Source organism: Haliotis asinina, chromosome 12 (genome assembly GCF_037392515.1).
Source record: "Haliotis asinina isolate JCU_RB_2024 chromosome 12, JCU_Hal_asi_v2, whole genome shotgun sequence".
In the NCBI taxonomy this organism is placed as follows: Eukaryota; Metazoa; Mollusca; class Gastropoda; order Lepetellida; family Haliotidae; genus Haliotis; species Haliotis asinina.
Window position 1 is genome coordinate 22876505 of NC_090291.1, and position 26021 is coordinate 22902525.

Sequence of the window (26021 nt, forward strand, 5' to 3'; positions counted from 1 at the left end):
TTATGTAATGAATGTTGTTTCATGCACACAGCAACTGCCTGACAAATTTTTAAAAAGCATGCGAAAACATACGGACAGGGAAGGAGCTAGAAACTGTGAAGGGGCACAGTGATGTAGTCTGAGGCAGGCGAGGGCACTCTCAAATACAATTCTATGCAGATTAACAAGCGCAGATGACAACAACAATACATGTACAGACACAGATGGAGGCAGGGGTATAGACACAGATGGGGCAGGGATACAGACACAGATGGAGGCAGGGATACAGGCACAGATGGAGGCAGGGATACAGGCACAGATGGAGGCAGGGATACAGGCACAGATGGAGGCAGGGATAGAGACACAGATGGAGGCAGGGATACAGGCACAGATGGAGGCAGGGATACAGGCACAGATGGAGGCAGGGATACAGACACAGATGGAAGCAGGGATACAGACACAGATGGAGGCAGGGATACAGGCACAGATGGAGGCAGGGATAGAGACTCAGATGGAGGCAGGGATACAGGCACAGATGGAGGCAGGGATACAGACACAGATGGAGGCAGGGATACAGGCAAAGATGGGGCAGGGATACAGACACAGATGGAGGCAGGGATACAGGCACAGATGGAGGCAGGGATACAGACACAGATGGAGGCAGGGATACAGGCACAGATGGGGCAGGGATACAGGCACAGATGGAGGCAGGGATAGAGACACAGATGGAGGCAGGGATACAGACACAGTTGGAGGCAGGGATACAGGCACAGATGGGGGCAGGGATACAGACACAGATGGAGGCAGGGGTATAGACACAGAAGGAGGCAGGGATACAGGCACAGATGGAGGCAGGAATGCACAGATGGAAGCGAGGCCAAGGACAGAGACACATTGAGACAAGATCAGGGATGGATGCAGAGACACGGTTACAGGTAAAGATGAGGACAATGATAGATACAGATGCATATATGTGCACTGACAGCTGGGCACCAGTCGGACGCAGGCAGGCAAGGACAGGTCAAGAAACACAAACACTGACACACATGGCAGGAGCACATGCAGAGGAGCAAACAAAAACGTTTGCGTGGACAGGGACACAGACAGAACATAATAAGATAACTGATATTCTTATTCTCACATTCATACCTAAAATGAAGAACGGTATGTGTCCAACGTACTGAACCAGGCGGCCAAATATAAAAGAACACAGTGCATCTACCACTCCATAGCAGATCATGATGTAGCCCACATTGGAGATACCCATTGAACACGTGATGTAGGACTGAAAAGTAATTTAGATACACTGAATATTATTGTGTTACTTTGACATGAAGCCATTTAAGACTTTTTGAGGCTGTAATATGAGAAATAATGATTACATCCACGTCAGCACAAAGTTTACAATGGATATATAGAAGTATTTTGTTTTACTTTACATGTCTTGTAATGCCTTGATCTGTGTGTTTTGTACGTGTATGTGACGTGTACTGTAGGTTCATGTAACGCGATGTGTGTTGTTTGCTAGCCATGCGTTACGTTGACTTATGTTGTGTAGCGGAAAAGTTCTTAGCTGGCTCAAAGTGTATTTCGTTTGCATTTGTGAACGGACATTTGTTATCTCGGTTCAGGTAAAGCGGTGGAGCATATCATATGTCAGGTTCATGCTGTGGGTGGTACATGTCTGAAAGAGGTTCATGCTGTGGGTGGTACATGTCTGAAGCAGGTTCATGATGTGGGTGGTACATGTCTGAAGCAGGTTCATGCTGTGGGTGGTACATGTCTGAAGCAGGTTCATGCTGTGGGTGGTACATGTCTGAAGCAGGTTCATGATGTGGGTGGTACATGTCTGAAGCAGGTTCATGATGTGGGTGGTACATGTCTGAAGCAGGTTCATGCTGTGCTGTGGGTGGTACATGTCTGAAGCAGGTTCATGCTGTGCTGTGGGGGGTACATGTCTGAAGCAGGTTCATGCTGTGGCTGGTACATGTCTGAAGCACGTTCATGCTGTGGCTGGTACATGTCTGAAGCAGGTTCATGCTGTGCTGTGGGTGGTACATGTCTGAAGCAGGTTCATGCTGTGCTGTGGGTGGTACATGTTTGAAGCAGGTTCATGCTGTGGCTGGTACATGTCTGAAGCAGGTTCATGCTGTGGGTGGTACATGTCTGAAGCAGGTTCATGATGTGGGTGGTACATGTCTGAAGCAGGTTCATGTTGTGGATGGTATATGTCTGAAGCACGTTCATGCTGTGGGTGTTATATGTCTGAAGCAGGTTCATGCTGTGGGTGGTACATGTCTGAAGCAGGTTCATGATGTGGGTGGTACATGTCTGAAGCAGGTTCATGATGTGCTGTGGGTGGTACATGTCTGAAGCAGGTTCATGCTGTGGGTGGTACATGTCTGAAGCAGGTTCATGCTGTGGGTGGTACATGTCTGAAGCAGGTTCATGATGTGGGTGGTACATGTCTGAAGCAGGTTCATGCTGTGGGTGGTACATGTCTGAAGCAGGTTCATGCTGTGGGTGGTACATGTCTGAAGCAGGTTCATGATGTGGGTGGTACATGTCTGAAGCAGGTTCATGCTGTGGGTGGTACATGTCTCAAGCAGGTTCATGATGTGGGTGGTACATGTCTGAAGCAGGTTCATGTTGTGGATGGTATATGTCTGAAGCAGGTTCATGCTGTGGGTGTTATATGTCTGAAGCAGGTTCATGCTGTGGGTGGTACATGTCTGAAGCAGGTTCATGCTGTGGGTGGTACATGTCTGAAGCAGGTTCATGATGTGGGTGGTACATGTCGGAAGCAGGTTCATGCTGTGGGTGGTACATGTCTGAAGCAGGTTCATGATGTGCTGTGGGTGGTACATGTCTGAAGCAGGTTCATGTTGTGGCTGGTACATGTCTGAATCAGGTTCATGCTGTGGGTGGTACATGTCTGAAGCAGGTTCATGCTGTGCTGTGGGTGGTACATGTCTGAAGCAGGTTCATGCTGTGCTGTGGGTGGTACATGTCTGAAGCAGGTTCATGCTGTGGGTGGTACATGTCTGAAGCAGGTTCATGCTGTGGGTGGTACATGTCTGAAGCAGGTTCATGATGTGGGTGGTACATGTCTCAAGCAGGTTCATGCTGTGGGTGGTACATGTCTGAAGCAGGTTCATGCTGTGCTGTGGGTGGTACATGTCTGAAGCAGGTTCATGCTGTGCTGTGGGTGGTACATGTCTGAAGCAGGTTCATGCTGTGGGTGGTACATGTCTGAAGCAGGTTCATGCTGTGTGTGTTATATGTCTGAAGCAGGTTCATGCTGTGGGTGGTACATGTCTGAAGGAGGTTCATGCTGTGGGTGGTACATGTCTGAAGCAGGTTCATGCTGTGGGTGGTACATGTCTGAAGCAGGTTCATGCTGTGCTGTGGGTGGTACATGTCTGAAGCAGGTTCATGCTGTGCTGTGGGTGGTACATGTCTGAAGCAGGTTCATGCTGTGGGTGGTACATGTCTGAAGCAGGTTCATGATGTGGGTGGTACATGTCTGAAGCAGGTTCATGCTGTGCTGTGGGTGGTACATGTCTGAAGCAGGCTCATGCTGTGCTGTGGGTGGTACATGTCTGAAGCAGGTTCATGATGTGGGTGGTACATGTCTGAAGCAGGTTCATGCTGTGGGTGTTATATGTCTGAAGCAGGTTCATGCTGTGGGTGGTACATGTCTGAAGGAGGTTCATGCTGTGGGTGGTACATGTCTGAAGCAGGTTCATGATGTGGGTGGTACATGTCCGAAGCAGGTTCATGATGTGGGTGGTACATGTCCGAAGCAGGTTCATGATGTGGGTGGTACATGTCCGAAGCAGGTTCATGCTGTGGGTGTACATGTCCGAAGTAGGTTCATGGTGTGGGTGGTACATGTCTGAAGCAGGTTCATGATGTGGGTGGTACATGTCCGAAGCAGGTTCATGCTGTGGATGGTATATGTATAAAGCAGGTTCATGTTGTGGATGTTATATGTCTGAAGCATGTTCATGCTGTGGATGGTATATGTCTGAAGCAGGTTCATGTTGTGGATGGTATATGTCTGAAGCATGTTCATGTTGTGGATGGTATATGTCTGAAGCAGGTTCATGCTGTGGATGGTATGTCTGAAGGAGGTTCATGCTGTGCTGTGGATGGTACATGTTGATGCAAGTTCATGCTGTGGATGGTATATGTCTGAAGCAGGTTCATGCTGTGGCTGGTACATGTCTGAAGCAGGTTCATGCTGCGGATAGTATATGTCTGAAGCAGGTTCATGCTGTGGATGGTATATGTCTGAAGCAGGTTCATGTTGTGGATGTTTTATGTCTGAAGCATGTTCATCCTGTGGATGGTATATGTCTGAAGCAGGTTCATGTTGTGGATGGTATATGTCTGAAGCAGGTTCATGTTGTGGATGGTATGTCTGAAGGAGGTTCATGCTGTGCTGTGGATGGTACATGTTGATGCAGGTTCATGCTGTGGATGGTATATGTCTGAAGCAGGTTCATGCTGTGGATGGTATATGTTGATGCAGGTTCACACGCACTCAACTCTGTGAGAGAGAGGGAGAGAGAGAGCGAGAGAGAGATATGTAGGTGTATATCGCGTTGTGGGGCGTGTGTCATGCAGGTTTGGGTACATTTATTGCGTTATGAGTCTTGTTGCTTGTAAAGTAAGCACACGAGCGTGCTGCCAAGCATGGCTAAATGTAGACTGAAAAACAAAAGTGCAACACACCCGTGTGAAGTCTCCAGTGATGAAAGCTTGTTCCACCCCGCTGTAGATTGTCAGTGGGATAAGCAGCTTCTGGTAGTGAGATTTTATCAGGTGTTTAAATGTCGAGATTAGAAGGTGAGGCGACACTTTTTTGCTAGTCTTATTGTTATCCTTGTCGAGGTTGATTCGGTCGAGGAAAAGACTGACAGTGATAGCTGCAAGTACTGCAAACCCTGTATAGATGCCGCAGACAATGTACACCTGCAACATGTCGACCAGTCATACAACAACTGCACTATAACATCAACTCATACACCTGCAATATAACATCAACCCATACACCTACAATATAACACCAACCCATACAACACCTACAATATAACACCAACCCATACACCTGCAATATAACACCAACCCATACACCTGCAGTATAACATCTACCCATACACCTGCAATATAACATCAACCCATACACCTGCAGTATAACATCTACCCATACACCTGCAACATAACATCAACCCATACACCTACAATATAGCACCAACCCATACAACACCTACAATATAACACCAACCCATACACCTGCAATATAACACCAACCCATACACCTGCAGTATAACATCTACCCATACACCTGCAATATAACATCAACCCATACAACACCTGCAATATAACACCAACCCATACACCTGCAATATAACATCAACCCATACAACACCTGCAATATAACACCAACCCATACACCTGCAATATAACATCAACCCATACACCTACAATATAACATCAACCCATACACCTGCAATATAACATCAACCCATACAACACCTGCAATATAACATCAACCCATACAGCAACTACAATATAACATCAACCCATACAACACCTACAATATAACACCAACCCATACAACACCTGCAATATAACACCAACCCATACACCTGCAGTATAACATCAAGTCATACAACTACAATATAACATCAACCCATACACCTGCAATATAACATCAACCCATACAACACCTGCAATATAACATCAACCCATACAGCAACTACAATATAACATCAACCCATACAACACCTACAATATAACATCAACCCATACAACGCCTACAATATAACACCAACCCATACAACACCTACAATATAACATCAACCCATACAACACCTGCAATACAACATCAACCCATACAACACCTACAATATAACATCAACCCATACAACACCTACAACATAACATCAAGTCATACAACTACAATATAACATCAACCCATACAACACCTGCAATATAACATCAAGTCATACAACACCTGCAATATAACACCAACCCATACACCTGCAATATAACATCAACCCATACAACACCTGCAATATAACACCAACCCATACACCTGCAATATAACATCAACCCATACACCTACAATATAACATCAACCCATACACCTGCAATATAACATCAACCCATAAAACACCTGCAATATAACATCAACCCATACAGCAACTACAATATAACATCAACCCATACAACACCTACAATATAACACCAACCCATACAACACCTGCAATATAACACCAACCCATACACCTGCAATATAACATCAACCCATACACCTACAATATAACATCAACCCATACACCTGCAATATAACATCAACCCATACAACACCTGCAATATAACATCAACCCATACAGCAACTACAATATAACATCAACCCATACAACACCTACAATATAACATCAACCCATACAACGCCTACAATATAACACCAACCCATACAACACCTACAATATAACATCAACCCATACAACACCTGCAATATAACATCAACCCATACAACACCTACAATATAACATCAAGTCATACAACACCTACAATATAACATCAACCCATACAACACCTACAATATAACATCAAGTCATACAACTACAATATAACATCAACCCATACAACACCTACAATATAACATCAAGCCATACAACTACAATATAACATCAACCCATACAACACCTACAATATAACACCAACCCATACACCACCTACAATATAGCATCAAGTCATACAACACCTACAATATAACATCAACCCATACAACACCTACAATATAACATCAACCCATACAACACCTGCAATATAACATCAACCCATACAACACCTACAATGTAACATCAAGTCATACAACACCTACAATATAACACCAACCCATACACCTGCAATATAACATCAACCCATACAACACCTACAATATAACACCAACCCATACACCACCTACAATATAACATCAAGTCATACAACACCTACAATATAACATCAACCCATACAACACCTACAATATAACATCAACCCATACAACACCTACAATATAACATCAACCCATACAACACCTACAATATAACATCAAGTCATAATACTATAGTTTCTTTTTCCTGGAAGGTGTATTTGCGTCTGCACCCACCCTGTAGAGTATGGGCAACATAGGACAGTTCTTGATCCTTGTGGGAATGGCGCATTAATGGCAGCGCAAACTCCATGAAGCGCTCTTATAATATCAGTCTCTCGGTCGAATTGTAAATGTTCGCGTTTCACTTTGCCATTTGTCAAATGCTTTCCCTCTCTGTCCTCTGTCCCTTTACATTTCCTTTTGCAGACAGACGCAAACTCAGGAACACATATGAGTTTTTATACAGTGAATATGTAGTCTGGGAACATGTTAAGACTGATCAAAGCAACAACTGTCCCCTACCTTGTCTTCCACTGGTCTATCCAGGTTGGTATTGTCGCTTGCGTTGACGTTTTGCGGGCAGAAGTTTGCCCCGCACTCATATGTGTTGTTTGTAACGTTCGATTCTTTCTTGAAGATCGTGGATGAAATGAGGTTGCCCCACACCTGACCTGCAAACAAAGTGCACAGTATTACAATGGTGATGTTCCCTATCTTCGAGGCAGATTTATCGTTTACAGCATGCACTGCACAGCTAGTCAATGCCGTGGTCAGCAAAACAAGGGTGGAAAAAAGATGATCGCACATCATATCAAAATATAGCACACCAATACATTAGGTGACATAGATGATGAAAACAAATAACATATAAATATGAACACATTTCCATAGTAGCACAATTCTATACAATAAATAGATCGACTCGAGAATTTCCTCCAGTCCATGACAGAACTTTAACCCTTCCGATACTAATGGTGGTGGTGTGACGGCAGTGTGTGCATCGTTTTCATCATCAGACGGTACTTCACAATATAATTAGGATTGTGTTGTCTTGTCTTACAGAATTAGATGTTAATCTACAGATACGAATATTTTCCTGACATTATTCTTACACTGTTAAAAAGGCTCCTTTGAAACTTCAGCTTTGTGGGAATTCTAGGTTTAAAATGCCCGCGGATGCGTAAAGAATTTGCAGGTCGTGGAATAGTTTAAACTATGACATCAACAGTTAAACTCTGACACAAATACGAAAATTACAAAAGCATTCCTGCGAAGCATGACAATGTTCACTTGGAAATGTGTGTGCTCGGGAGCACCCTGCTGAAAGGGCAAGTATTTGTGGTGCTCTTAAATAGCTTTGCAAACAGACTCAAGAGGAGGTTGACAGGACAGGGGGATTATTATTTGCCAGTATGCAACGTAGAGACAGACGTGTACGTGAGCATTGTATGACTGTATCATATATAGGTTTAACTTGACAAGACTAAACCATGCTTCTAACCACTAGTATATTCCATACTAAAGAACTTACAACCAAACACACGGAAACTACAAACTGCAACAATTGTTCTCAAAACGAGATTACTGAACTGCGTTTTCTTTCAAAATAAACACCATCGGTTGCCTGACTCAGATTTGATAATTTCGTTTGATTTATACGCACCATTATCATTTGCGAAAAACATGTTAGACTGGGCACTGTATGTCATTTTGTATATCAGTAGTGGACGTCAGTATTCAGGAGCTATAAGACCCTTTCCCTCATAGACAACCTTTATTGACGGTGTCAACGTTCTGGTAAATGTTCAACATTGAAACGTTTTTCCACATTTAATCCACAATATCAACGAAACGTTTAACATTAACTATGAGAAATTCTGTCATTTCGGGACTTTAGCAGTTCAATCTTAAATAAATAAATCTACGTAAATGTAAATTTATAAATGTGATATTTTTGATAAACCTTAAATTCTTCTTGCGCAAGATTCATTTATTATCTATGTTGAGCAACCATCAAGTATTTCATTAAGCACTCACAGATTAACCACAGACAATCCACGATGATCAACCACTTCTTTATCGCTAACCACAGACACACCACGATGATCAACCACTTCGTTATCGCTAACCACAGACACGCCACGATGATCAGCCACTTCTTTATCGCTAACCACAGACACACCACGATGATCAACCACTTCTTTATCGCTAACCACAGACACACCACGATGATCAACCACTTCTTTATCGCTAACCACAGCCACACTAAGATGATCAACCATTTATTTATCGCTTATACTTCTCGTAATACTGAAGGCACCTCCACGTGATAACTACTTTTATCTATTCACTGTGTTCAATGTCTTTCTTATGAATACGAATGTGTGACTGATCAGTTACTGCAGACTGTCCGACTGATCGATTACAATGCTTATGAATAATGGCAGAATGTCCGTCTGATCGGTTACAATGCTTATGAATAATAGCAGAATGTCCGACTGATCGGTTACAATGCTTATGAATAATAGCAGAATGTCCGACTGATCGGTTACAATGCTTATGAATAATGGCAGAATGTCCGACTGATCGGTTACAATGCTTATGAATAATAGCAGAATGTCCGACTGATCGGTTACAATGCTTATGAATAATGGCAGAATGTCCGACTGATCGGTTACAATGCTTATGAATAATAGCAGAATGTCCGACTGATCGGTTACAATGCTTATGAATAATAGCAGAATGTCCGACTGATCGGTTACAATGCTTATGAATAATGGCAGAATGTCCGACTGATCGGTTACAATGCTTATGAATAATAGCAGAATGTCCGACTGATCGGTTACAATGCTTATAAATAATGGCAGAATGTCCGTCTGATCGGTTACAATGCTTATGAATAATAGCAGAATGTCCGACTGATCGGTTACAATGCTTATGAATAATAGCAGAATGTCCGACTGATCGGTTACAATGCTTATGAATAATGGCAGAATGTCCGACTGATCAGTTACAATGCTTATGAATAATGGCAGAATGTCCGACTGATCGGTTACAATGCTTATGAATAATAGCAGAATGTCCGACTGATCGGTTACAATGCTTATGAATAATGGCAGAATGTCCGACTGATCGGTTACAATGCTTATGAATAATAGCAGAATGTCCGACTGATCGGTTACAATGCTTATGAATAATGGCAGAATGTCCGACTGATCGGTTACAATGCTTATGAATAATAGCAGAATGTCCGACTGATCGGTTACAATGCTTATAAATAATGGCAGAATGTCCGTCTGATCGGTTACAATGTTTATGAATAATAGCAGAATGTCCGACTGATCGGTTACAATGCTTATGAATAATGGCAGAATGTCCGACTGATCGGTTACAATGCTTATGAATAATAGCAGAATATACACCTGATCAACTACATTGCTTATCAGATCCTGTAGAATGTCCGACGGATAAATTACATCGCTGTACATGACAAGTAGAGTTTAAATACCCACAAATGTTTATCACCTATCAGCTCTATATTTACGCAATGGTTTACCACGGCTTCTATTTTTCTATTGCTGTCGGCACCAGTTAACCACTGGCTTTACCCAAGGCATTGTTACCTCATCATGTCTGCTGTTTTCGCATGTACATAGATAGTTTTCTGCTCACAGACTTCCACTTACATGAACATACCCCTAAAAGTGTTGTTACTCGTAATGCAAAAAATAAACGCTACTGACAGACCATCATGGGTGTGTAGGTCAAATATGAGGCTCTGAGTATTAAAGTATAAAACCCAGTGAAATGTATACACTATCCTCATCATTTCGTGTTTCCCGATGTGTTTGACACGGTGTATGATATGTGGAGGCAATTCAGTGGTTGCAATACATGAGATTAACGATGTTCCAGCGTATGCGTATGTAAATACTACATCCCTGCAAGAAGCCGGCAAGTGTGACGAAAGCGGTTTCAGAGATATTGTCTTTAGTCTAAATCCCCTTTGTGTTGACTTCAAGTGCACATTTCTGTGTACCTTACGTGCTAACCGCGTAAGAATGTCCTTGTCAAAGATTTGTCCCGTCAGCGGCGGGAAGGATCCATACGACCCTGGAAACAAGCGCGACCCAGCCAGCATCACAACACTGGTGTGACTTGTACGGAATGTAGATCTACTCATGTACTCTGTCACCTTGGACGAGACAACTCCACATATTGATCAGCCAGCCCTCCAAATCCACGATAGGCCCTCCGGCTATCGGTCTCTGTCTAATGTTCAAATGTTATCTTCGATGCATTTTTTTCTAGCTTCTAGCTATGAATTTTGTCTTTTAAATCCTGCATTGCAATTGTGGTAGTGAACTGACCCGTTTTAAAATATCTTATGAAATCACTTGTTACTGATTTGAACTGTACTTTTCATGTATATATTAGCGACAAGCCTGCTAGTCATGTATGTCATGTATGGAAATAATCAAATGTGTCTCCAATGACAGAATAACATTTTGAGTTAATATTAAAGAGTAAATATTCATCTTGTGTGAACAAAACAAATTACATTTTCCACGTATATTGCCGCTGTGACGTTAAATACTAACTCACTCAATCACTCACATTTTCCACGTAAGGTATTGCCCCTTCGTCCACAACCAAGGGCATATACCTTCATATGGTTTATTTCTTAGAATTTATGTGTAATATGAAGTGTCCATAAAAGTGTAATCCGCATTACCCCAAGGAAATGACCATACAATTATTTGTAAATTCATATGTATTCGTTATATAGTGTGCCTTATTTATAGTTTAAACAATACAATATCAATATCTCCGTCAGAGATACTCAGGTAAGACAGTTTATGGATCTAAAGTTATGGAATGAACTCTTCAAAACACTGAATGATTATATACTTTTAACCAGCTTGTAATTGTTGATATTCTACATCAAACCAAAAGGTAAAGTGATTACAATTTGGGTGAATATTCACTGTGCTTATGTACTGATTGTACTTTAAATATTGAATGAAACGAAGAAACAGTTAATCACATTTTGTATCTTTTACCGTACCTCTGTGTAATAGTATAGCAACATTTCACCAGTATCTTTCTTCATAGATATGGTATATAGTGAGGCTGCTTAGCAAAATGTGGTAAAAGCACCAAACTTGACAGAAATGTACACTAATATGTGGTAATTAATTTATGATAAGGACGCATTAGAAATAATCATTCTTCTGCGCATGCACAGCATTTGAATAACACTGTTACCAGTTTCACTGAAACCAACAGTACGTCTTACTTCAAACATGTTTACATGGCTTTTATGAGTCTTTGACTTACAATCACATCAACGCTGACTCATTCTAGCATATTCCGTGGCATAACACACAATGATGAACACTTCAAGGGGACTTTTATGCACGTACAGCGATTTTTGCAGCCTTTTTCGCATTTCCATGAAACTAGTTCTGATCATGATTTTGCTGCTTCCAAGAAGTGTTGTCCAAAAGGGTTTGTAGAGTCCTTCGTTGTTCCTGATCCAACCCCACACATGTTCCATTTGGTAGGCAGTTCTCTTGATGTGCAGCTCAAGGGCAACATATGGCGGAGGGATTCCTGGTACAGAATTAATCTTCAAGAACAAAGATTTTCTGGCTCTGTTGACATGATTATCCTTGCTTGCTTTGTCATACATCTTAATGACAAACATTTCAGTTATGGTGAAGGTGCTGTCTGCTGATTGGAGCAGATGCTAGTGCCAACAGGGCTTCAGACAGCTCAGGCACCAGATTCCAGGCTGTCCAAGCAGATTTCTTCCCATGTCTGACAAAAGATGACACTGTATTACACCCTGTGAGTGCATGAAACATCTGCAGGGCTTTGGATTTCTCAGGTCCCAGGAAGGAAGACATTTCATGTTCTGCCATGTAACAAAAAAACTTTCCTGTTCCAAAGCCAGTCAAGAGTTCAGTGTTGGGTTCAAGGACAGCATTGAAAAGCACTGAAAGCACCACAATATCAGCGTCTACAGTCCTGATCATGATTTTGTCATGGCCATGCGTAGAAGCATGTGCATGTCGAAGGCTACGCATTGCAGCTTCTTCGTAACTACAGGGGAAATACCTGGCGTGTTCTCTTTTTGTGGAATGCTGAGAACAGGTTGATTATCAGTCACATACATTTCTTTTACGTCTTCTTCTACACATTCCTGCATGACAGCATGTAACATGAACCTGAACAGTTCTTCTTTGTTGCTGTCAACATGTAAGAATGACTGACAATCAGCCGGAAGTGAAGCTGTTCCCACAAACCATCTCTGAACACCCTCTCCTCGTTTGATTCTTGCAATGTACTTCAGACTGTTTGGAATGTACCTGTCCCAGACAAGATCTAGACGGGAAGCGTTGTGAAATTTTCACAGGGCATGAGGAACAAATACATTGCTTGCACATTTATTGAAAGTCCTTTTGGTTCCCAACAATGGGAACAATTGGACAATTACAGCACCGTCCAGAATCACACAGGTGGCTACAGGAGCTTCACAGGTGTACAATCGTGGAAAACAGTTCATTGTCTGATTTCATCGACAACAGCTGATGTTTGCTTTTGTTTGCAGTTTTGGGCGTTGTAATCACAAACACAGGTAGTTTGTTCCTAGAGATGACGTTGCGAATAGGTGTTGTTCTATGAATGAGACGATCCTTGGTAAATTGGTAAACAAATCTGATTGCTGATGTCACTAGCTCTCCTGTGTCCAAGACAATAAAATCCTTGCTGTCATCTTCTAAGGGACTAACCAAGTCCCTATGGTGGTTATGAGTGTAGAGGCATATTCAAGTCTGAGAAGAGGCTGACAGTTTGATCGTGGTGTTGAGTCTTCATATATTTCTTGTCATGTTGTACGTCAATTGCTTAATCAAATGTGCAACTTGGACCTGCTACCACCCATCTCGCTGTTTTGTTCATGACCTTGATCTAGAGGCGTTGCAGAAAAGAAGCGCTTTGTCTTTTGTACTGTAAAGTGACCAGAATGGAATGCTGCTGCTACCGCAGGATGTTTGTTTCCACGTTCACAAATGTCTCGCAAATGCACAGGTATCCATCGAGCATAGTTTGTGTGGTCTAAAGCGAAAACCATCGAAGCTGTCGGGGATTTAACGTTTAAGTCAAAGTTGGTTTCCTTCAATGACCGCACATAGGATAACATGCACAGCTCCATTTGTAATAATCTCCCCGTAATGAAACATTGGATGAAGTGTTCTGTTTGCAGCACGGCAAGTGTCAAATACCCGAAGAACTTCACCATTGTCATGAGCTGTTTCAGTGTATTTCTCATAAGCTTGATGTTGAAGGTTGTGCAAAGCAGCAGCTTTATGGATAACAACTTCTTTATTACGGTAGTGCGACGTTTCGGTACAGATTCTTGCACCGTTGTCCTGCTTGACACTTCCACTGAATCTGTTTTTCTAGAGCAAACACAGGTTCGTCGTAGGGAATGATTGGTATCTGACCTTTATTAATGTGACGAACAGCATCCCGAACAACGTGTTTTGAGGGTTTGATCAGGACAACTGAGTCAGCACTTGCATTGAATAAAAGAAGAAGATCTGGAGATGTCAAGATGATATCTTTTTACCTTTCGTTTCGTGCATGATATACAGACCAAGAAAAATTCAGCATCTCACTTGGAGGGGAGTTTTCCAGAACTTGTTTTGTGTGCTTCAGCCACAAGTATTCATCATCTAAATTTTTCACCCAGTTTCATTCAGAAGTGAAGTGTTAATTTTTGGAATAGTTGCGTCTTTCACATCAGATGTTACAGATGACACTTCCGCGTGACATCGTGGTAATGATTTTTGATCTTTGACAATGTATGTGACGTCTTCAGAGACCACATCATATTCTATCCCTTCATACGCACACTGAGGGTGTTGAAAGAGTGATATGCCAGTTCCGTGAAAAGACTCTTTTGCTGTTGTTAAGCTAGGACTGTGATCTATGTTATCAACAGCAGTTGTTGTGAAAACGTTGAAGTGCAAATTCAGAGGACACACAACGTTGTCCATTTCAAATTGTTGACACACTTTCCCAGTTCTGTTGCACCTTATCACAGGAGATACAAGTTTGTCAACAAGATCCCTCTCGCTTGTCTGGGCGTGCACCATAAGACCAAGATAAGTGGGAACTTGGATTTCAAGGTCTGCATCAGAGACAAACAATGCATTACCAATGTCTCCCTCTTGTGTGAGCTTGCATATCTGGATATTGAGTAAACGTTCTTTCAAACGAGTGGTTTTGATCCGTTTTTCAAGACCAAAGCTAAACTGTTGAAATTTGAAGAATATATGGATGCCAGGTCTGCCAGTTTGAATTTGGGGATGCTATGTTCATAACCTTTTGTCTCTTCAAAATACATAACTAGCTCTGCAACACAGTCCCGACGCTCTCTGCTCCAAATCATTCACTGGCTCTTCAATCATCGAAGTTCTTGCACGACTGTATAGTGCCGCTGAACGATTCTTAACTTCCATTGCAACCATATCATAGCCTTTTCTTGGTACATTGAAGCATTATTGTGTCACTGTTGTTAGCATAATCTAATGTTCTTTTTTCAGCTCTTTGCAAAGCTTGATTGTGCTAATTTCATTTGATGCGCATGCACAAAATTGAAGAAATATTATATGCCTCCTTATCTTAAGGTACTTCCCACATCTAAGTAATCATCTGAGCCAAATTTGGTGTTTTTATCATGTAATGCACAATTCGTAAGAAATGTCTATCTAAGCAGCCTGACTAATAACAGTAATGTAGACTACAAGATTGGTATTCAATTTGTATAATGGCCAAGTTCTGCTGTTAAGTACAATATAATACAGATAAAACTTTTGGTTACAAATAAGGTATGTATAGTACGTTGATGATCAATTTATACAAATTGATTTACCGAATCATGGTACCCAAACATGACAAGAGATCTTCGTTTTCTCCTTGACGTCTGACTTTTGATAGTTATATTTTCCTGAATAATAAATGATGTTGTGACAATTAAATGACCTACCTTTTAAAAAAAAACTTTTATATTTTATCAGCTAAAGTTATAACTGTGCAAATATGTCGAGAATAGGTACGAGGATAGACTTCGACCTGGGAAACTAAGGGCGACATCATGTCGATTGTATTACGAAATCTTAGTTATGTAGATGAAATGTACATGCTCTACGCCCACATGCCCAGTGCGCCGCTGGACCAATCGTCGTTGGTCTAACGTTATGTTTTTGAGTGCATCAAGGTTTATTTGACTGCCTTGACAGTTGCGTAGTGATCAGAAAGTGGCGTAAACAGGCCGATCGTTGGAGTGACGGTTGTGTGGTGCGGGATCACCTGACTGGCAGAACACCAATTCGTGTTCACGGACCAGTCTTTTTGGCAGTATCACCATAACAACATCCTGGACACACGTGGTGTCGACAAGGGTGTCAAAATATTATTGTGTGTTCCTGAATGGCATCGCTAGAGCAGACAGGACTCTTGAGTGTTACTGACCATCCAAAAGTATAACATGAATGAGCACCTTACCGTGTGATCATCTCTCTTTCCCCCGCCCACCCATCCACACATCCTTCACTCACTCACTCACTCACTCACACACACACACACACTCACACACACACACACACTCTCTCTCTCTCTCTCTCTCAAGTAAGGCGACTGAAGACAATAACTTACTTGTTTGAAAAATCATGAAGAAAACTCCAAAAAAAGCATTGATGACGGCGTCTTCTGTTTTTCCAGTCATCTTGGCATACCAAACTCCAGTTTGTGTGAGATACGTGCATTTAGCGGACCACAGTGGTGCTGCTCCCAAACCTAGGATAACAGCAGCAGGCGCCATGGTGCCCCACACGGGGTAGAAGTTGGCGCACATGTACAGGATGTAACCGAGCATTGAGAGTGGTATGGTCCACTTGCATCCAAGATGTGCGATCAAGAAAGGTGGAACAAACAGACACGATACTACTAACGCGCCGTACAAGATAGACAGACTGCCCGATCCCACCCCGCTCTTCATGTTGAGGCTAGTTTGGAGGTTAGACATGGACTGGAAGGCTGTAAACAGGAACAGGAACCCGATGCTCACAACCAGCAGGTTCTTAATCACTTTCATTTTGGTAAATTTTAAAGTGAGCATTTCGGCCGGGTCTTGCTTCTCAGCAGTTTTCTCTGGGAGTTCCATAGCTTCCGTATAGCTTGGGGGAGTATCTTTACCCTTTTCAGTTGTCATCTGTAAAACAAGCACATACATTAGTTACTTGAACATACAGATGTCTTTCACTACAATGTGTTATTTATTCCTTTTCTCTGTCTATTAATTGTAGTATAGAAACAACACGGTGATTAAGAGAGAGATGTGGTGACAAGTATCATTTCACAATCCGGGTTAAAATGGCTTTCAGAAAGAAACATGAATATCACCTCTCGCCAACTTCCACCATGAACAAAATAAGCTGGAAACAACACAGAAATTGATACGTCTGCTCGCAGTTTCAGTAGTTACAGTCGAGTGCATTTATAAGCCCTGTACCACCGATATTGTGTAGGTATGTGCGTGTAACACCGCTCACAGAAATTATGAAGGCATAACTCTGCCAGATTACATCCTACTGAGAAACTGTGAAGCCTGCCCGATTGCACCCTACACAATAGCTGTGAAACCATAAGCCTGCTAGATTGCACCCTACACAGTATCTTTGAAGCCATAAACCTGCACCCTAAACAGAAAATGTGAAACTATAGCCCTGGTAGATTGCATCCTGCACAGTAGCTTTGAAGCCATAACCCTGGTAGAATGCATCCTACACAGAAACTGTGAAACCATAACCCTGGTAGATTGCATCCTACACAGAAACTGTAAAACCATAACCTTGGTAGATTGCATCCTACACAGAAACTGTGAAACAATAAAACTGGTAGATTGCATCCTACACAGACAACGTGGAACCATAACCCGGCCACGTTGCATCCTACACAGACAACGTGAAACCATAACCTTGGTAGACTGCATCCTACACAGTAGCTGTGAAACCATAACCTATAGAGGGCTTCATCAAACATAACTGTTGAGAAGTCGCTACTCTGCTTGATTGCAGACTAGAACCGACATTAATAGACAAATTCATAAGCTTTTGTTGGGCTTTTACTGTATATTTGAATAACCACCAGCATGATGTTGATTATAGACGACTTACTGTTGTTTACAGAGTAAGAATAACGGTCAACTTTGAACTTTTTTTTCTATGACTTGCAAATCATGATCGTTCCTCGCACGTATTTATCTGTGTACGTACACACTGCGCTTGCTGCTCATGTATTTAATGTGTGTTTGTAATATAAGAATGTTTACTTTCACTGATAAGCCGTGTTACCGTGCAGTATTTATTATCTTTTTGTGAGCAGTGGTAGGTAAGTTTGAAACTTGTGTTTTATAAAGTGGATATCACGTGACAACTTGGAGATATCGGTAGAGTAAGCAGACCTGCCATTTGTCGCGTTACTTCTATCAATATCTCCTCTTAAGATTTACCTTTCTCATTAAGTCATTTGAAGTGATTTATGCTATACTCATAAAGACATTTAATTTAGGTTTTGTTGTGGTACTTAGGTTATGTTTTCGTTGTTATCACCGGAACCTTGCAGAAAGTAACACCTTCAAATATTCTTTAAACAACATGCTGTTTCTTTCTAGAAGTGAGGTGGAAAAATTAGCAGGTTGAAAATGACAACAACATACTTAAGCTTTCATACTTGTACATATCAGTGGGTGAGCAAAAATGAGCAAAACGTCTTCCTAGGATGTTCTTATTGTATGCAAGAAATATCCATACATTAAAATGGAGATAAGCTAAGATGGGAAAAGGAATAACTTATTTTCCCGGAGGAAATTCTCTTTGTACCCAAATGGCCTCAAGATGAATATATACAGTGTATTAACGAAAACTATTCACAATAATTACAAGCATATATGAATGCTGATGATAATTAGCATAAAGGTATAGAGGCTAAATTAGTCGTTGTCGCATGCATGATGGCTATTCCAAAACATTTGATGAGTTAAGAATACGAATGCTAGATGATATGAAGGACTGCCAAGCTCTGTTTGTTTTAAGTGAAGGTAATCGAAGGAGGAGAGAATGATTTAGTCTTACAGAACCCAGGCGGTTTGTGTTCTCTGACATGTTTGGTACACACAATGGATCATGCTATTTTTAAACAATTCAACATCTAATAAGAGTTGTGTTTCAGTGTGTAAGCGTCTCGGACAAGAGATAGTTACCAGTGAAAAATATAGTGCAGAGAATCTAAATAAAAAAATAATATATAAAATATCTATATGAAATAATAATGATAATAATTAATAAGGTTGAAAAGAGTACTTTAATACTATTGATTGTCTGTGTCATACTCCTTACCGCACTTTCTGTGTTATAGTACTGACCGCACTGTCTATCTGATACTACCGACTACACTGTCTGTGTGATAGTACTGTCCACACTGTCTATGTGATACTTCTGTCCTCACTGCCTGTGTGATACTACCAAATTGTCTGTGTGATACTGCTCACCACACTGTCTGTGTGATACTACTGTCCACACTGTCCATGTGATACTATTGTCTACACTATCTATGTGATACTACTGTCCACACTGTCTATGTGATACTACTGTCCACATTATCTATGTGATACTACTGTCCACACTGTCTATGTGATACTACTGTCCACACCGTCTATGTGATACTACTGTCTACACTATCTATGTGATACTACTGTCTACACTGTCTATGTGATACTACTGTCCACACTGTCTATGTGATACTTCTGTCCTCACTGCCTGTGTGATACTACCAAATTGTCTGTGTGATACTGCTCACCACACTGCCTTGTGATACTACTGTCCACACTGTCTATGTGATACTACTGTCCACACCGTCTATGTGATACTACTGTCTACACTATCTATGTGATACTACTGTCTACACTGTCTATGTGATACTACTGACCACACTATCTATGTGATACTACTGTCCACACTATCTATGTGATACTACTGTCTACACCGTCTATGTGATACTACTGACCACACTATCTATGTGATACTACTGTCCACACTATCTATGTGATACTACTGACCACACTATCTATGTGATACTACTGTCCACACCGTCTATGTGATACTACTGTCCACACTGTCTATGTGATACTACTGTCTACACTATCTATGTGATACTACTGTCCACACTATCTATGTGATACTACTGTCTACACTATCTATGTGATACTACTGTCCACACTGTCTATGTGATACTACTGTCCACATTATCTATGTGATACTACTGTCCACACTGTCTATGTGATACTACTGTCCACACCGTCTATGTGATACTACTGTCCACACTATCTATGTGATACTACTGACCACACTATCTATGTGATACTACTGACCACACTATCTATGTGATACTACTGACCACATTGTCTATGTGATACTACTGACCACACTGTCTATGTGATACTACTGTCCACACTGTCTATGTGATACTACTGTCCACACCGTCTATGTGATACTACTGTCCACACTATCTATGTGATACTGCTCACCACACCGTCTATGTGATACTACTGTCCACACTATCTATGTGATACTACTGTCTACACCGTCTATGTGATACTACTGACCACACTATCTATGTGATACTACTGTCCACACTATCTATGTGATACTACTGACCACACTATCTATGTGATACTACTGACCACACTATCTATGTGATACTACTGTCCACACCGTCTATGTGATACTACTGTCCACACTATCTATGTGATACTACTGTCCACACTATCTATGTGATACTACTGTCCACACTATCTATGTGATACTACTGACCACACTATCTATGTGATACTACTGTCCACACTATCTATGTGATACTACTGACCACACTATCTATGTGATACTACTGTCCACACTACCTATGTGATACTACTGTCCACACTATCTATGTGATACTACTGTCTACACCGTCTATGTGATACTAGTGTCTACACTATCTATGTGATACTACTGTCTACACTATCTATGTGATACTACTGTCTACACCGTCTATGTGATACTACTGACCACACTGTCTATGTGATACTACTGTCCACACCGTCTATGTGATGCTACTGTCTACACTGCCTATGTGATACTACTGTCCACACTGTCTATGTGATCCTACAGACCAAACTGTCTGACCATGCTGCCTGTCTGTATGACACTACTGCCTGTGTATCTGATACTTCTGAGCACGCTGCCTGTCTATGTGATACTACTGCCTGTGTATGATGCTTCAGAGCACGCTGCCTGACTGTGTGATACTACTGCCTGTGTGTGATACTTCTGAGCACGCTGCCTGTCCGTGTGACACTACTGCCTCTCTGCGATACTTCTGAGCACAACGTGTGTCTGTGTGACACTATTACCTCTCTGTGATACTTCAGAGCACACTGTACGTCTATGTGATACTAATGCTAGTGTGTGTGATACTCCATATCACGATGCCTGTCTGTGTGATACTTCTGAGTACACTCCTTGTTTGTGTGTGTTTTGATACTATTACCTGTGTATGGTACTTCAGAACACACTGCCTGTGTGTGTGTGATATTAGTGCCTGTGTATGATACTTCAGAGCACGTTGCCTGTCTGTGTGGCACTACTGCCCGCATGTATGATGCTTCAGCGCACGCTGTCTGTCTGTGTGATTCTGCTACATGTGTGTGTGATACTTCAGACCATGCTGCTGTCTGAGTGATAATACTGTCAGTCTATGATACTTCAGAGCACGCTGCCTGTCTATGCCTGTGCGTATGATACTTCAGAGCACGCTGCCTGTGTGACACTACTGCATGCGTGTGATACTTCAGAACACGCTGCCTGTCTGTGTGATACTGCTGCCTGTGTGTGTAATACTGCAGAACACGCTATCTGTGTGATACTACGGCCTGTGCATGATACTTCAGAACACACTGCCTGTGTGTGTAATACTTCAGAACACGCTATCTGTATGTGTGATACTACTGCCTGTGTATGATACTTCAGAACACACTGCATGTGTGTGACACTACTGCCTGTGTGTAATACTTCTGAGCACGCTGCCTGGCTTTCTGACAGAGGATGGTGATGGGACGTAGAGTCACGAACAAAGTAAGCTGACCTTCACTTGTCCGTTAATCCGTGTGACCGTACCATGTCACGACCCGAAACGTTTGTAATGGTCATGCAAGTAAGTATGTTGTTTTGGGGTTTTTTTTCAACATATCCACTCCATAAAAAAATTGTGTGTCAGTTTGTGCTTGTACCTCCCTGTTCCTGATATAATAGCACTCCACTCCAGCACATAACCTGTTATACTCGCCTTGTATGGGCTAATTCAGATTCATGCTGAAGGATGTATCTATGCTATAGAAATCTTGTCAACAAAATGTAAGTCATGGGTAAATAATGTGTGAGTACAACAAAGACACTTCAATCATGTCGGTTCGGACTGAACCACTTACTTCAGCTGGAAGTGTGAATGCGGTCGTCTCATCTGTGTGGGATTACCTATGTACATTGAGGCCGGGAGATCCCCAACAGTAAACACAGGTACAGGATCCCATTCGGTCATGAATAAATTAGCTTCGATGTAGTTCCGTAATGTTTCACTTTGATGCTCATATACAGCCACTGTATCGGCTGACCCACTATAGTCTATATACGCCTGTTTGTTGATCTAATGGTGAGTGAGTTAACTGAGAATGCACTATTTGTCTGGAACAGGAAACAGTCTTTGATATAATTATCAGGCTCGTGACAATGATATACCGATATCTGCTGAAGTTGTTCTGTGTATTACCTTCTGTCACATGTGATGGCTATCTGATCAAAATTCAACATTTACAGGTGTGTGACCACTTGGCGTTACATGTCGAAGCCCTTGACACCATTAATTGTCGTTAAATAGCTACTGTTTTATATGCCTGTGGAAAGCACTGACCTGGGTCACACTTACTTCTTCATTCCCACCCCATGACTATTTCCGTTAGATTACACCAGCTAAACAGACTCTAACTTATTTTATAGGTTGTCTGACACCAGGGATTTAGTTATGAGTGTTCCATGTGCTCTTTGTTAGGGTCACGGGGGGAGCAGATACCACTACGGACTGAAGAGTGTGGACATAGTTGTAGGGCATAAAATTACCCGCGACTGCATTAACACAGACAATATTAACAACTCTCATTAAGAAAACTGTTGGAAAATGTCGATGTTTCTGGACTGAGTAGGGATCGGTGCAAGTATTCGTCTTTCGAGGAATATTAACAAGGTGTGTTAGGTCAGTATACACACAGAACACATTGGTACTGCCACTGCGGCAGACAATACAATGCATGGAAAATACAGGACTCTTTCTTCTCAGATAGATTCTGGCATACACAGCTCTAAGACGTGTGTACCCACTGGGATGCAACAGGTTTGCTGAGGATGTAAATAAATGTAAATACATATTTTGAAATATATAAATATTAACAAGTTACCTACTTCGCGAGGTTGGTTAGTAATTGAAATTAATCTAGATGAGTTGATAAAAGGTGTAAGGCCATTCTGGCAAATACTAGTTTCGATGTCCATTCGCTTTCAAAGACAATCCTTTTGGTGCAATATTGCCTACCATTATGACGAACCACTTCTTTGAATTTCATTTCCATGACGTCACAGTCTAGTATCGTCGTCCAGTAGGGGTGCGCTCACGAAACAGATACCGGTGTTGTTAAGCTGTGTCTGTATAATACTCTGCAACTTCTAAAATGCCACCTAAGAAATTATCATTTCGGGTAGATCAAGACGCGAAAAACGCTGGGGTCTAAGTAATGTGATTATTGGCAACATATGGTTTCATTGCTCTTACTAGTAAAAGCCCCCAAGGGTCGCGAGGTACTTGCGACAAAATAAATACCGATAGGTGCTTATATTAATTTATGATGGGATGCCATCATTCATCGATCAACTGGATTCTTGATCATGCTACACTCGAGTATTTGATCGCCGTTATGTTTATTTGCCTGGTGAGGTCGACGACATTCAGACACCAGTCGGTCACTTTGAGAATGATGCTAGAGGGATGTCAGTTGCAAAATGCGCCAGGACTTTGAGTTTGAAATCTCACTTTGAGTTTGAAATATAAATTTAATATAAAATCCAGGTATCAGTACCTCTTATCCACTCAACATATTCATATGGAAGTGGTTTCTTTTTTACAGGCGGGTGACGAACAAATCATGATGAGACTCATTGCATATCACTAACAGATCCATAACACTTGTCACAACACAACTCGTTTTTACGCGTCACACGGCAGATCCAGGTTCCACTCACCAAATAGGTACAGCGTGTGGGGCCCGTTTTGGGTGTCCCCCCGACATTGCTGAAATTTTGGAAAAACCGGCGTAAAAACATACTCACTCACTCACACTTTTAAATTACTATCGGCTATCATTAGTGCGATAGCATAACTTACTAATTTGACCTTTAGTTGTTACTGTACTGGGACGTGTATGTATTTGATGTAACTTCCTGGTTGGTGATAACTGAAGTGCCGCTGTAACCATGCTTAAATTGGGTAGCAGATAAATACGTGACGTAGTAACTGCGTCTTATTACGGCAGATAGCGGAATTGTTAGGAGCGACCACATATGTCATGTAGTCTACTGACACTCATTACACTTTGTACCAAAAACCATGGACCACATATCGAAGGCCGGTGAAATCCATCTACGTTGGCGCTCTGGAAATGTCTGTGGCGAGACAATCGGACATATGGGCTTCTCACCTTGCTCAACAACCGCCCTTAGAGTAAACATGACTTGCCCGTAAGAAGAAACTGAGTTCACCACCAACGCAATAACAAATGTTCTAATACCTTTCCATTACCGCACTCTAAGACACACACACTCCCGCACACGCGCACTCCCGCGCGCACACACACACACACACACACACATACACACACACACCACACATCAGAGACACCCACTCATGTCTTGCTAAGGATGAGCCACATCACATCACGTTTTAACAATAAATATGTCAGATCCTGGCAAAATGTACCCCAAGGACATTTGTAAATCGCTGCCCTATGCATCGCAGCCACTTTCATTTGAAGCTGAGAGATTTGTTGAAATCCTCACGATAAAAAGTATATATATATATATATATATATATATATATATATATATATATATATATATATATATATATATGTATATATATGATAATGTCACGTCCTCGATTTACCGTATCTCTGAAAGTATTACTCAGTATACTCGGTATTTTCAGTATATAAAACTACGGCTATATGAAAGTGCGTATGTCCTACCTTGGCCAGCTTACTGAGCGCCTTTACCACTTGGATATCTCCTCAACCAGCCCCGTCAGTCGCCGGGTCAGTAATGTATCGTTCTCTAGTCGGTGTGTTTACGTTCGTCGTAGACCCACGTGACACGTTTGTATACTCGCATTGTGACGTCACATAGCCTGCAAACATGTTTGCGTTAAGGCTGTTAGGTTGCATGACATGTTGTCCTGATCAAGTTATGATGGAGACACCAGGCTGCTGTATGTATCGACAGTTTCATGGATGACCTTTGACTTTTTATGGGTAGATTTTGCTATACTAATTAAGTACCGCTCCAACTTACTCATTAGAAGCATCCATTCATCATTTTATTTGGGGTTATCACGGAGTATCGAATATAGAACATGATCTTCTGACTCTTGCGGGAAACAATCAAATTTAAATCCATTTAGTATTTGATTTGGCAGTGTGGTGCAGAAGGAAATCTAGTACTTGGTGAAAGGATTCTGTAGCTACTAAACAGCGACAAGGAGGGTGTCAGAAAACACAATAATTTCCACTGTTTCTGATATTTAACATATTTCTTTTAGGGTATATGGTCCCACATTCTAAACCGGTAGTTTCCCCAAAGCTTCTTCGGTATGCCAATTCTATAAATCTGTTTCCACATTATGTTCT

At 41.6% G+C, this 26021-nt stretch overlaps 1 protein-coding gene across 2 annotated transcripts in view; it reads right to left on the minus strand.

Moving 5' to 3' along the window:
- The window catches only part of LOC137258126 (protein unc-93 homolog A-like), a 29039-nt gene extending 3541 nt beyond the window's left edge, over positions 1 to 25498 (minus strand). The window contains exons 1-5 of one of the 2 annotated variants that reach the window (XM_067795690.1): positions 25365 to 25485; positions 16640 to 17195; positions 7436 to 7584; positions 4720 to 4959; positions 1129 to 1264 (exon numbers count right to left, since the gene is read on the minus strand). In XM_067795690.1, the coding sequence (XP_067651791.1) occupies positions 1129 to 1264; positions 4720 to 4959; positions 7436 to 7584; positions 16640 to 17195 (1081 nt within the window). In that variant the 5' untranslated portion in view covers positions 25365 to 25485. Of the gene's footprint in view, positions 1 to 1128; positions 1265 to 4719; positions 4960 to 7435; positions 7585 to 16639; positions 17196 to 25364 lie in introns of both variants that reach the window. The other variant, XM_067795689.1, reaches the window with a different exon arrangement.
- Positions 25499 to 26021: the final 523 nt, after the last annotated feature.